The 13,305-nt window shown below is 42.1% G+C and overlaps 1 protein-coding gene across 1 annotated transcript in view; it reads left to right on the forward strand.

Moving 5' to 3' along the window:
* Positions 1-116: 116 nt before the first annotated feature.
* Positions 117-13,305, forward strand: part of CACNG4 (calcium voltage-gated channel auxiliary subunit gamma 4) — a 42,086-nt gene continuing 28,897 nt past the window's right edge. Inside the window, exon 1 of the mRNA XM_010171179.2 lies at positions 117-405. Coding sequence (XP_010169481.1) covers positions 117-405 — 289 coding nt within the window. The remainder of the gene's footprint in view (positions 406-13,305) is intronic.

Here is a 13,305-nt window from a genome sequence, read left to right on the forward strand (position 1 = left end):
CGGGGGGAAGCGGGGGGAGCGGAGCCGCCGGGCAGAGCCCAACCGGAGCCGCTGCCTCGGACACGGCCGAGGAGGAGGATGGCGTTACCGTGGCAACCGGCATCTCCGAGATTGCCATGGGAACGGGGCAGCGGGATGCGGAGCGGTGCCCGGGGGAGTTCTGCCCAGGGGGGAGACCCCGCTCCACACCCCCCCCTCTCCCTTATGAGCTGAGGGACCCCCGGGCTTCAGGGCTTTTGGGGGCTCCGGGGCAGGTTCAGGGCACATCTGAGTGCTCCAGCCTGGGGGGCTGGGGACCCCCCGGGGCTTTGGGGCTCAGCCGCAGCTCTCGGGCAGGACAGCGGGAACACGAGTTCCTCCCCGTCTACCTGAGACAGAGGCACCGGGAACCTGGAGATGTTGTTGGTACTGTTGAAGTGCTTCAGCATGGACTCGGGGCTACTCGATACAGCCCAAGGGTCAGGATGAGTAATATTAACAGAGAGAGGTGTTTTAAGGGCTAACAAATAAAGAGAGAGGTGTTTTACGTGCTAACAGATAAAAAGAGAGCTGTTTTAGTGGCTAACGAATACAAAGTGAGGTGTTTTAGGGGCTAACTAATAAGAAGAGAGGTGTTTTAGGGGCTAACTAATAAAAAGAGAGGTGTTTAGGGGCTGGGATGGGCAATTGGACAATCCGGTCCCCGCAAAGGCCAAACATGTGGCTCTCTCTCTGAAAATGGAGTTGTAGAGAAGGTGCGGTGGGTCGGTAACTACCAGGACAAGTGTTTGTAGAGGATTTGGCTTTGCAGATCGGGAAGCCCAGATGGGAAAGAACATCTGTGAGCCGAGCGCGTGGAGCTCTGACCGTGGGAAACCAGCACATCCCTGGCAAAGGGACACGGCGCTGGTGGTGGGAGCCAGGGTCACGGTGGCTCTGAACCCCCTCACCTGGGTCCATTCCCTCCCCTTCAGCAGCTCCTAGAGCCTCAGTGATGCTGGATAAAAGGCAGAGTGGAGAGGAAAGCTGGTGACTTCCACTGAGCTGCTTTGTAGCTCATGGGAGTGGGGGGACAGCGGAGTCTGTCTTCCCACAGTGATGCACTTGGTGTATCGGCACCTAATTCCATCAGCTCAACTTAGCACACACGGACTTTACAAACCTGATTTCCTGGTTTATTCTGACAGACAGCTCAGCCCAGACAAGCCCAGCTCTAGTTCAGTGTCTAGCAGCTGTATTTGGAGGGTTTTTTTCTCCCCAGAAAAGGCTGTGACGTGATAGAAGCTCCTCATCCTCATGTCTGTTCTCATCCTCTCCTTCTGCTAACAATTGAAGGCTACAGCATAACGTCATTTTTCTCTTAAAATATCAGATTTGCTACCTAGTAATAGCATACATACGTAGAATGGCTGTAGGACAAGAAAATATTTTTAGATAATAAAGAGAGAAAGAATTACTGAAATGTGAAGGTTTATGGGTAATAGTAATGCTTGGCTTTATAACTCCTGAAGGAAATCTAACTCTTGATATGGGCTTTTATGACACCTGGAAAATGAGGGCTTGCTCCTGAGTTTCCTTGAGAGGTGCTGAGCGTCCTCCACTTGAACAGAATCTTGTGATCGTCCCTGAGCTTGTTGTAGTGTATTTAGACTCTGTTTTCCATGGAAAATAAGTTTGTTTGCATCTTGTGAGAGTTGCTGAGCTTGATCTGATAGTCTGGGCCTGTCATCTCCAGGAGAAATCCCTGAGTTTCCCAAAGTCAGGACTGCTGTATGGTCTTCAGGAATCTCATTTATAGAATGAAGTGTAGCTTTGACTGAAACTGGTGGAATTTTTCCCTTGATTTAAACTGGGCTTAAGTAAGAACTTTGTTTAAAAAAAAAATAAATAAGTTGATGAAGTTGTGAGAAATGGGGAGCCCAGCAGATAGTGCCCAGTAACACTGGCTGGTTGCTGGTCTCTTTGCATCCCTGAGGCAGTGCCTGTGCCTTCTGGGGCACATTTGATTTGCAAAGGTATTTGCTGCAAAATTTCCACCCAGCAGTTGTGTGCAGGTGAAATCCTCACCAATTCAGGAGGCAAAAAAGCATTTCATGGCACCCATCTATCCAACAGTAATTGGGCTTTTCTGCTTAACATTCAAATGCTCATAATCAAATTGCAAAGTTACAAAATTGAAAGTTGCCAAATATGTGCTAAGAATGGACAATTTGAGAAAGCTGTCATCTGTTCACAGATATGAGGAACAGCGACTACATTCTCTCCTACATTTTCAGTATGTTCTGTCTTTGTAAGATAAAATCTATAGATACATGAAAATATTCATGTTTTAAACCATATCATGGGACTTGGAAACCATATTACCCAGACTTTTAAACCACATCGTTGACGTGGAAAGGTTCCTTTGTTTCAGAAAATAATAAAACCATTTCTAGAAGCTGATTTAAAACAACACCCCCTTTTGTTTCGGAGCATGACTCCTTCAAAGTGGATGAGTCTTTTAGTAACATAATAGTTACAACTCTGAGGAGATACATAGCAAGAAAATAATTTCAGTTATAGATTTTTATATGTGATTAAATGGTCTGGCTTCAAACCTATTTTTAGAACTCTTTTTGTGGTTTGGAGTAATAATTATAAAAACCCACTTAATTTATTTTAGTGGTCTTAAGCACCATTTCACTCTTATCTCAAAAAGACAAATCTAAGACACAAATGTGCAAAAGCTGAAAATACCTTGAACAGCCTCTCAAATTGCTTTTGACATCAATAAACATTTTGCAGAGTAAATTTCAGGTCAACTGAAATTTGCCATGAAAATGTTTCTCAGCCACATCCATAAAACAACCTGTATGCTGGATTTTGAGCAGTCACCTATTCAGTATCCCAAATTCTAAGATTTCAGACAAAATTGTTGAAACATAATGGCAATGTTTTTTGCCATTATGTTTCAATAATCTTCTATGTTGCAAATAATCTTCTAACCAAATTATTAGGTGTTCTTCAGTATTTTCCTGTTTTTCTTCTTTGGGACAAGATTTGACGACAAATTAGCATCGTAATGAGAACTGGAGTGATGCGGTTTAGGGATCCAGCATATGATCTTTATTTGGAGCTGCAGTTGTCTTGGGGATGAAATCATGTTTCAGTACTAGTAGTCGATACTACTATGGAGCTTAGTCACTCACGAAGTAGCGTTAATGATACATCAGTCAAACTCCTGCCTGTATAATCCCAGTTTTGTTCTTTTAGTGTATTTGTCAAAGGTGGAGGTAGGAGGCTCATTGAGTGGATTTTAAACAATAGCAGTATTTCTGCGTGGATTTTTAAAATGTATATCCAAGGTATTTGCCTTACGTAGGAAAGTGTTTAAAATAATTGTTGGTATGAATGTGCGTATAGCAGAAGTGGATGTTATTCGACTGAGTTTCTGCAATAAAATGGCCCAGTGGCTCCCTGGTAAAACTGGTTTTTTGTTTTCGGGGGTGATGGCATCTACAATAACTGTGGTTTTGACAGGTACAAAGTTGAAACTATCACTGGAGGAAGAAGTTTTGGATCAAGCCCCCATGCAGCCATCCCAACCCAACCTGAAATGTGCACCCTAACTCACAAATTAATAAAAGCAGAAAATCAGCCCCGTTTCAAGTGGCTGCTGTTATGTCCTGTGTCCACACTTAAACTACAGCAGTTGTCACAAACTGTGAGTCCCTGTGAAGATGGTGAAGACCAGGGTCTTGCAAACACAGCAAATGCTGTGTCTTACGAATAATCCTTTTGTGATCAAGCTAACGTGAGAGAGAGAGATTAAACCATTGTCATTTTCCAGCAGCCCCTATTCCTGCGGTAAACGTGCAGCACAACTATGTGAGCCTTGCACAGTCTTAGTCATGAGGAGCATCTGCTATTAAAATATTTCCCTAGAAGAAAGAAAAAGATTTTTAAAAGACCACTTTATCCACTGAAACGGCTTATCTTGGTGAACAATCGTGCTGGAGTTAATAGGCCAGCTCACAATAGAGAGCTCTGCAGGCCCTGTGACATCAAGATAGGAAATCAAGTAATGTGCTTGTAAATTAAATTTATTCAAAGAGTGTTTTATTAAACACTTCAGCATATGAATGTCTTTGAACCCATAGTGTCTACTGCTTTCAGTATTCCCTGTTTGCCATTTACTTTTCAAGTGGTGCAATTGATTATTTAATTAATTCACGTGGAACCATGTGTCCTTCCTGACTGGGTGGCAGGAACATTTATAATTGGGAGGAAGGATCGAATAAATCATTTATGACTTGAAAACTTACACAAATGCACATTTGCACAATTATTTGCAAGTCTTCTGGCTTGGCTGAGTACGTACAAGCATGGGAACTGCAGCACGCGCGTGCGCTGCTTCCATGGATACTCCTGAAAACAAAATAAAAATCCTTTTACAAATGTTTGAAGCAAGCAAATAAAGGAAGGCTGCCATCCATCAGTTCATGGCTCATCCAGAATGAATTAATGTTCTTTAGTCTTCTCAGAGCAAGGCTATGAAGTCCGAGCACCACCGCTGTTGGGAATAAGCTCAACACAACGTAGACTTTGTATTCAAATGCTAGTGCCAAAGTTTTATTTGTCAAAGAGCAAATGTTATATCACTTTAATATCAGACAGGATCTGCCTTGGAGGTTATATCCACAGACACAAGGAGATGGATTAAGGGGTGTTTGGTCTTCTCAGTGTTTACAGGCGTGTGAGCCTATATTCACCCTATGGAAGAAGGTAGCTGTCAACGGAGAGCACAGAAATGGGTGTCTCTGCTGTGAAAAAATCACTCTCTGTGTGCTGTAGCCTATTTCTTGGACACTACATACGTATTTTGTATATACACTATAGGTCCTGAAGAGTGAACTTCCATCCGTAAATCTTTCAAAAGAAATGTAAACATGTTAGAGAAGAACTTTTCTGAGATTCAGCCCATGTTCTCATTCTTTCTTTCCATACATCCTGCTCACACCATCTCCATTTCCTTGGTGAAACACCTGCTGTTGAGAAGATGCCCGTGCTGCACTCATTGTTTTTAAAAGCAATTCTCAGAGCTCCAGCATCATCTTTGCACAGTGTTTGAAGCAGTGCAGTTTTGTCAGCAATTGATGGAGTGATTTTTGACAGCCTTTTGAGGTTATTTTTTTTTCAAGAGCATTCCATTTTCTAGAGAGACTTTCTGAATTTCGAGCAATCTTTCGGGATGCAGAGTTCAATCTCTTCAGAATATTGTCCATAGCATAACGTATTTTAAATACTGAGAAATTTTGTGCTGGAGGAACATTCAGCAGAAGACGGGCTACGGCAGTATCTATTCTCAAATAAAAAAAACACGGATCTCCTAAATGCAGCTCTTTGAACATTTGTAAGAGAGGTTCTCAAATGACCGTATTGATGTAACAAAACATCCATTCTTCCTGAGATGCTCTATGAAACGGGGATTTGAAGCTAATTGACTGAATATATGTCACTTTAATGAATTCATTTGCTTTCTTGAACTTGATCTACTATATAGCCAGTAGGGAGCTATCAGGCTACACGAGAGTTTGGGGTTTTTTTCTCCCTGGCTTTCCTCATGTCAGATATCCCAGTGCAAAACTTTCAACCCAGAGACTTTCTGTGCATTAGCGATATCCCCCGAAGGCTGTAAACCAATGAAAGCACATTTGTAATCCAGCTGTAAAACTTCTTTGTCTGTACGAGATGTAATGTGGATAATAGTCATCTTACCTAGGTTTCAGAAATGTTTTGTGAAAAGAGTCAAGGATGCACTGGGTTATGCAAATAGGATACCTATGGCTGTATTGTGTTTTAGTTGTTTTTTTTTATTCTGTATATAATTATCCTGCAGATAGTAGGTGGTTGACAGATGGCATTTGTGGTAGTATCTGTCAGAGGCACAGTAAGTCATTTTGGGGTTCGTGGGGACCTTTGCAATGTAATGTAATGTAGTTTTTGGGCTTCTTCCAGCTGCCATTACCTTTACCTGACCCTTTGCCAGGGGCTTTTATTGCTGTTTTTAGATACTGGCAGGAGCTCGCAGCCATTGCACCTCATCAGGGCTTGCCCTACCTTCTGGCAGCTCTACTAACCCTTGCCAGTGCAAACTGGTACAACAGGCAAATAGGACAATATATTTTTTTGTTCCTGTAAAATTTCAACAGAGGAATGATTTCTCCAGTGGATCCTGTCCTGTTCACTGGGTCAGTCTGCATTACTCTTGCCCAGACCGCACTGTCAAACCTGTAGCTTTGGCCAGAGTTTTGCCAGGTGCAAGACACATGAAGCTCCTTAAAAAGCTGAGGGAGAAGGGGAATATATCCATTATCTCCATTTTGTAGTCACATGTTACAGAAACAGAGAAAAAAAAAAAAAAGAAAATATATTAGAAGGGGAGACTGGTGCTTTCATCTCCTATTTTAATTCTTTTGAGGCAGTAGAAGTACTTAGGTACTGAGTGTAATTTGTTATTAATACCTCTCAGCACCCATTATATTTAGCTGGTGTCTCAAAGAGCTGCGCAGTAACTTCTGCATCCCCAAAATGGAAATGGAGAGGGAGGAGGAGGATGGATGAGCTTGAGGATCTGGGCTTCACTAGGTTTCCTGCCTGATTTGGGACCAGTTATTTTATCTTCCTGCCCTTGACTAGGAGGGATAACTGTGCTTCCTTCCCACCCATTTTCCTCTCATACTAATGATAAAAGGGAAAAGGAGATGTAGAGAAACTGGGACACGGCAATAGGGCTGCCCAGCTCAGAGAAGGTGTATGAACACCGCTTTAACTGGGTTTGAAGCATTTTGCTTGCAACTTATGTTTTATATATGCAATATTTTGTGTTTAAGCATGTCTTCCTTGAGGGATAGGATTAAGTCTGATTCTCCACCCACGTAAATTTAACTGCTTTCTAGGAAGGCGGTGGAATTATGCCAATATGAAGCCAATATAAGAGAAGTGATTGTAGATCTGTCCCTTCAATTGGACCTTTTCCTGCTGGTTCTTCTTTTCTGAGCCAAGACTCATCTCAGGAAATAAATCATAGTATCGAACTGAAAAACTGGTCCTGCTTCCAAACATTACTTTGTGCTTATCTTCATTTTAGATTTCTGTTTACTGGTATTTATTATGTCGCAGACTTATGGTTCCGCATCCAAATTCTTACCAACAGATGGCAAGGCAGGATGAACAGGAGTAGTAAAATAAACAGGATAAATGTACAACTGCCCATATGTCTGAGAGGCTGACACACATTTATGACTTCAGAACAAAAGAAGGTTTTCAGTAGACAGCTCCAGTGCTGTGCAGGGCTTCACACTGTTTTCTACCTTGGCCTAAAGTCTCTCACTTCTTCAGCATATTTTGATCCGTTAAATTACAATATATTTTGTCCTTTCTCTTCTATTCCCAGATAGTTGTTTCCTTTAGTTATTTGTCTCCACTCTCAAAGTACATAAGTTCATTTTACCATCAAAATTTGAGAGTGGAAGGTGCTTCTTCCCTGGGCTTTGTGTCATATTTTTACTTTCAGAGTGGTTGTTTTGGCTATTTTGGGGGGCACACAGAGGTGCTGGGAACCACAGAAACATTTGAGGCTGTGACTTCCTCTATACTGGGGTTTATTATAATAATAATGATATGTGGCCTGTCTCATCTCTCAAAATAGCTAGCCTCAGGGCAAGCTGCCTGCAGAATGGATGGCCCAGCCTAGACAGACTTTAGCTAGATTGCCCTTCAAATTGGGGGCATTTTTGCCAGTTGTTGCATGCTGTGGGTCAAATGCAGGGAAAGCGTTGAAGCAGTTCTTGATTTAGCCTGGCAGATAGGCCAGCCCCTCTTCCTCCTCCTCCTCGTGTCATCCTGTCGTCTGAACATCTTTGTTCTCATTCTCTTTCTGCCTCTCCTTGCTGAAATGTAATAACTTTCCTCCTGCCAAAAAGGAACCTTCTAAATTAGCTTTTCAGTGGCAGAGCAAGAGTCCTTCTTGAGAAAACTGGTAGATACTGCCCCAGGGAGAAATTTAGACTTTTTAATTTCTCTTCTTAACTCTCGAGCATCTCTGTATCCTCCTGCCAATAAAATATGTATAATCATATACTTGTCAAAAGGTATGAGGTTTGGGTTCACTTTTCTCTACCTGTTTTACTTTGTTTCCCCTGTGTTTAGCCAGGCTCCTGCTTACTTTACAAATAGCACTGTAAGTTCTTCTTCAATTGGATTGAGTCATTTTTAGTCAAATGTTATATGTGAAGGAACGCGAGATAATAAATATGCAGTAATGATACGGAGAGACAGACAAGGGAGATTGCGTTATGGAATTACAGTATTTCCTGTGCAGATTGCCAAACCCTGATACAAATTAACCTCTTTTATTGTTCTTTTTCAAGCGTTCCGCCTTTTAATTGCTGTTTTGGAATTGTGCCACTTAGTTATGCCCTTTGAATGCTTCTCACTTAGCCGGTACTGTTAGCTTGACAATGCCAAATATTTCAAAGATATTCAGAGGCAATGAGCGTCCCCTGTTCGAGTGGGAGAGGTACCCAGTTCAATGAGGAATTACCACCCTTGTTTAGCTGCCAGGGGTTTTTTTTTTCAGATTTAGTTAATAACCATTTTTAAGTCACTGCCAATTGCCTACCAGAGGTTTCAGATCAGTTTTCTCCCATTTATACTTTTTAAATAATGCAATTTTGTGTAGAATATGGATGACTGAATATTTTGTCCTGTCCAAATATATAGCATTCTGTAACGTTAGGATTGTTATTGTGTCTTACTTGCATCCCAGAGGTATAGTTTATCTCTTGTTGCTGTAAGGCATTAAAAAGAAACCATGACACGTTGCAATTATGACTTGAAATAGGATCTTGCCAGAGGTACATTGCCTAAATATAATCAAATCTAAAATACGACTTATTGCATATACCTATCTTAGAGCTGTGCATACCTATCGCATGGCTCACTGAATATCAGTGATGACTATTAGCCAAACACTGGGTAATTTTGTTGTAAGAATTGCCATGCTGTTGGTTTGGGGTTTTTTTTTAAAGCTCAGCCCCCGCATTCAGCTGCCCACAAGCAAATGAAATAGCAAACTCTTAACAGTGGAAGACCTTGTGACTATTTAAACTGAGTTTTCAAAGGTAGCCAGATATAAAAGTTTGGAATATTCCTTTGTATATGACTCACTAAAGACAATAGTGGGCTTTAATCAGCTTTGTCCAGCGGATCTTCTAAACTCAGGTAAACCATGGCAATGCTCCTTTACATACTTGCGTACATTTTAAGGCAAAAATTGGCTGGAGTTGGTTTCCTTGTGTGTTTGTTTGTTTTTAGCAAGCTGATGAAACAGCAAGTTGCATTATGTCACATCACATTGTTATCCACATGGATCATGAACAGGGTCAAAACCCTCACATTCACTGAACAGGGCTCTGTTAGTTGAGCCAGTGGAGTAAATCGCCCAAACCAGACTATTTTACTCCAGATACACCTCTGCTGATGGTGGGTAGGTTATTTGCTGGCAATTGTGAACTGCCATAACTTCAGGAACTCGGTTTACAGAAGGAGACTCTCTTGATTTTGGAATCACTCCTCCCAAATTTCATATCCCCTGGTCCCGCTCTGCCACCTGACATACACTTGGCTGACAGCAGTTTATTCTGTACAATTAGAGCTTGGCAACGTTATTAATGATTTCAATTGGATTTTATTAGGGGAACTGTTGGAAAACATCAGTATCAAGCAGAGCTATCCTAGACATGAAAAAATAGCAATTAATAAATCGGGGAGCTAAGTAACAGTTTGGAAATGGCTTCTTAAAACTAGAGTTGCTAACCCTAACCAGGTGGGTCCTTATCCTCATCCTCCTGCCAACACGCAGCAGAGCATCAGGTATTTGCCATTACAGCAATTTTGGGTTCATCAGTGTGCTCTTTGCAGACAGACCAACCTCTTCCAGACAGACCGGTAGGACGCAGACATTCCCGATCCAAAAGCTCCTCTACATTTATGCATGTGCTGAACCCAAGCCAATAAACCTGGCAAAAGGCTGAGTTTCTTGGCTCGGGCTTCATGTTGCTTGGATCTGCCCACCCTGCGTTTGGATCAGAGCTGGTCCACATCCCCCCAGCTCTACCCGCTGTGAAAACACATTTTTGTCTGTCGACAAAAGAACCTCTGAGATGATGTGTCGTCTTTTCAAAGGCTGCAGCTTATTCTAAACGTATTTCCAGTGAAGGTTTCTCTTTGAAGCGTATGTTGCATTGGGAGTCAACAGGATTTCATTTTTTAAGTTACTTAGGTGTTTCCAGAAATATTTATCCAAGACTATGCCACTCTCTGCTAATCATCACATTAAACATCCCGTAGTTCTCCTCAGTAGACTGAAGGTTTGCTTCAGAGGTTGGTAAGCGTTTCTCCTTTGCTCTGCACATTTTGCTGTACTCTTGCCCTTGCCTTTAGCACTGGCAAACGCAGACAGTTTTGGAGATGTTTTGGGATCCTTAAAGATGCAAGACCTGAAATAAAACATGTAGTATTGAGGAATGATGTTAGGGCTGTATTCACAGTATTACTTCTAATTATAGCCATTTGAACAATTCATTTGCAATGTCCCGCTACGGTAGTGCTTATTAAAATAGAATCCTCTTTATAGTTTGGTAGCAAATTAAGAGGGGAAAAAAATAACTATCCCATTCCAACCAGTGTCTTTGAAAGAGGTTTACCCTCATAACTTGCTTTCTAGGGATATTCCCCTTGTTTTTACTTGTACTCTTGGTCTGATTTTTTATGACTGACTTTATGTCTCTTGGTGGCCAATTCCCAGTGACCTTTTCCTCATTTCATTTTAATTTCTGTATGCAAACGGCATCATTCTAGCTGGAGACAGTCTTTGGACACAGCAGCGAAAACCCCATAGAGAAGAAAAAGGAGGCCAGAAATTTTCCACCTGAATTCTAAGTCTTACCCAGGGCTTTGGCTGTGCAAAGAGCCAAGACTCTCAACTTTGCAGGATCAGAGGAAATCAGGATCACACGCAGAAGCTGGACGATGGGAAGTGGTTCAGGATCAGGGCCAGGCTTGGGCAGCCAGGACCTCACTGTCAGCATCTCCAGGCTTCGGCGTTGGATGCAGCTACTCCCACAGGTTATCCCTTTTTCTGGCATGACTGCTGTGCCCCGGGAGGGCTGAGCAAGTGGTTGCAGCTGGCTAGAATATGGGTACACAGTTCCTAACGCTGATTTTCTAGCATTAATGTGCACCTGTTTCGGTGGCCAACTGGCACTGTGTTCAGCCCAAAATGTGTCTGTAAGCCCTGTATTAAAAGAGGCATAAGAATTAGCGTGTATCAAACATGTCATTAGACACGTGCCTGGTAGACATAATGTAGGATAATGAATATGATCACAAGAATAAATTAATAACTGAAAATATTTTTTATACATACACACACTTAAAACAGGATAAGAACTAAGTGACACTTGTGTCACCAGTTTATAATTAAAATGCAGTGCTTGAATGAAAATGTAAGCTTCAATTAGCCAGCACGACCCTGCTTCCGGCTTTACTTCCCACTGAAAAGCAACGATAACAAGCTCACATTTATTATCAGAGTTTTTCCTGGAGCTGTGCACTGAAACATGCTCACATCTGAGCCCTTTCACTGAAGACATTTTTTCGCTTCAGCGGCTTGGCATGCCATACAAAGGCTCTCTGATTTTTAGTGATGTTCACCTCCTCTTACATAAAAATGTTTTCTGTGCATATTATTTGGTTTTAGTTAAAGCCCAGGTGCACGGGTTACTGAAGAACCAAAAGGATGGCTCATCACATAGCACAATGGGTAATTATTGCTGAGCTTCACTGTATTTCACAGATAAATCCTTTCTGGGAGCTCAGCATTGTAGCTGTGAGAGAGAGAAAATACCTACGATCTAGCCCAGAGTCCTACAAGGGTAAAAATAGGTCCTCTGGTATATGCTTTGCCCATTTAATTTTTAACTATCTCAAGGGACAGAGCTTCACAATTTTGTTTAGAGATACTATTTTGCATTTTAATTTCACCAGTGGGAAGTTAATACATAACATAAATTGTGAGGTCTCGTGTGTTCCTGTTTCCATCCCTAGAGTCTTTCTAGTTAGGTTTTTTGTAAAATGGTTAAATAATTCTCTGGGTTTGGCCCCCGTTATGCCAATATTTGTCTTGATTTATGCACGATCCAGACAAAGTTCAGTGCTGCATTGCTTAAGAATTGAGCTTCTGATTTCTGCAAGACAGGACAGGGTCCTTGGCTAGACAGCTGAGCTCCCTGCGTAGGCAAGAAGAAAACCCAGGTGCTTTGAAAGAGCAATTCTGGAAATGTATGTGCAGGGTGAGGACCTGCCTATGTCAACTTGCAGGAAGGTTAATGTTGGGTTACAACTTGGCTTCTGCCCATCTATGCAATTTGGGTACCTGGTCAGCGCTCTGTGTGAGGGGCAGTGCCGTCCACTTGAGATCCTTGCTGTGCCTTTTGAGAGCTGCTGACAGCAATGATGCCTTCTCAGAAACGAATCTTGCCAATGCCAAAAAAATTGGAACCTTTTAGTCTAGGACTTATTCAGCCTGAAGGTGTCTGTCATGTCATGACATGCAGCAGGTGCTCAGTTGGGCATTTTTGTGCCTTTCAAATTGGGCCGTGTGCAGACAAGACTACAGGAATCAGAGTCCAGAAAAGAAGGTTAGTGAATGTCCTTCTCAGCCAGTGCTTAGGACAGCTGGTGAAAGGGACACAAACCCTAAGCAGCCCCAAAATGTTGACATGGAGCAGCTGAGACTCAGAAAGTGTACTTAAAGAATATGTCCTCTCTGATGGAGATGGGACCAAATGTCCTCATGGATATCTTTTGCAATGCCCCCTCCAATATTTTAAGTGATTTCTGTGGGTAGAATTCCTGTAATGTAGGAGTGGACGTCAGACCAGGATATCTCAACTCAGAAGAGATATGTGCTCTGAGCTTTGGGTCAGGCAGTGATGTGTGGTGTAGTTACTGCCCCCAGGGACTCTTCAAGTTGTAAAAACTACAAACCTTCTGGTTTTTCACTGATGCTGTTCACATGGGACAGAGTGACCTCTCCAGAAAGCCTTTCCAACAGCAGCAGCAATCTCTCTCAATAGCATTTAATAACTACCCATGGAGAAAATTACACTCTATTTAAAAGGCCAGAAAAATCATCTTCAGCTTAACTCTGCTGACTTTGGTAGAATTACACCAAAAATGAGTTTTATCTGATATCCTTTCCCCTACTAATGTTCAGTAGCT

This window comes from Antrostomus carolinensis, unplaced genomic scaffold, assembly GCF_000700745.2.
Source record: "Antrostomus carolinensis isolate BGI_N321 unplaced genomic scaffold, ASM70074v2 scaffold9577, whole genome shotgun sequence".
Lineage (NCBI taxonomy): Eukaryota > Metazoa > Chordata > Aves > Caprimulgiformes > Caprimulgidae > Antrostomus > Antrostomus carolinensis.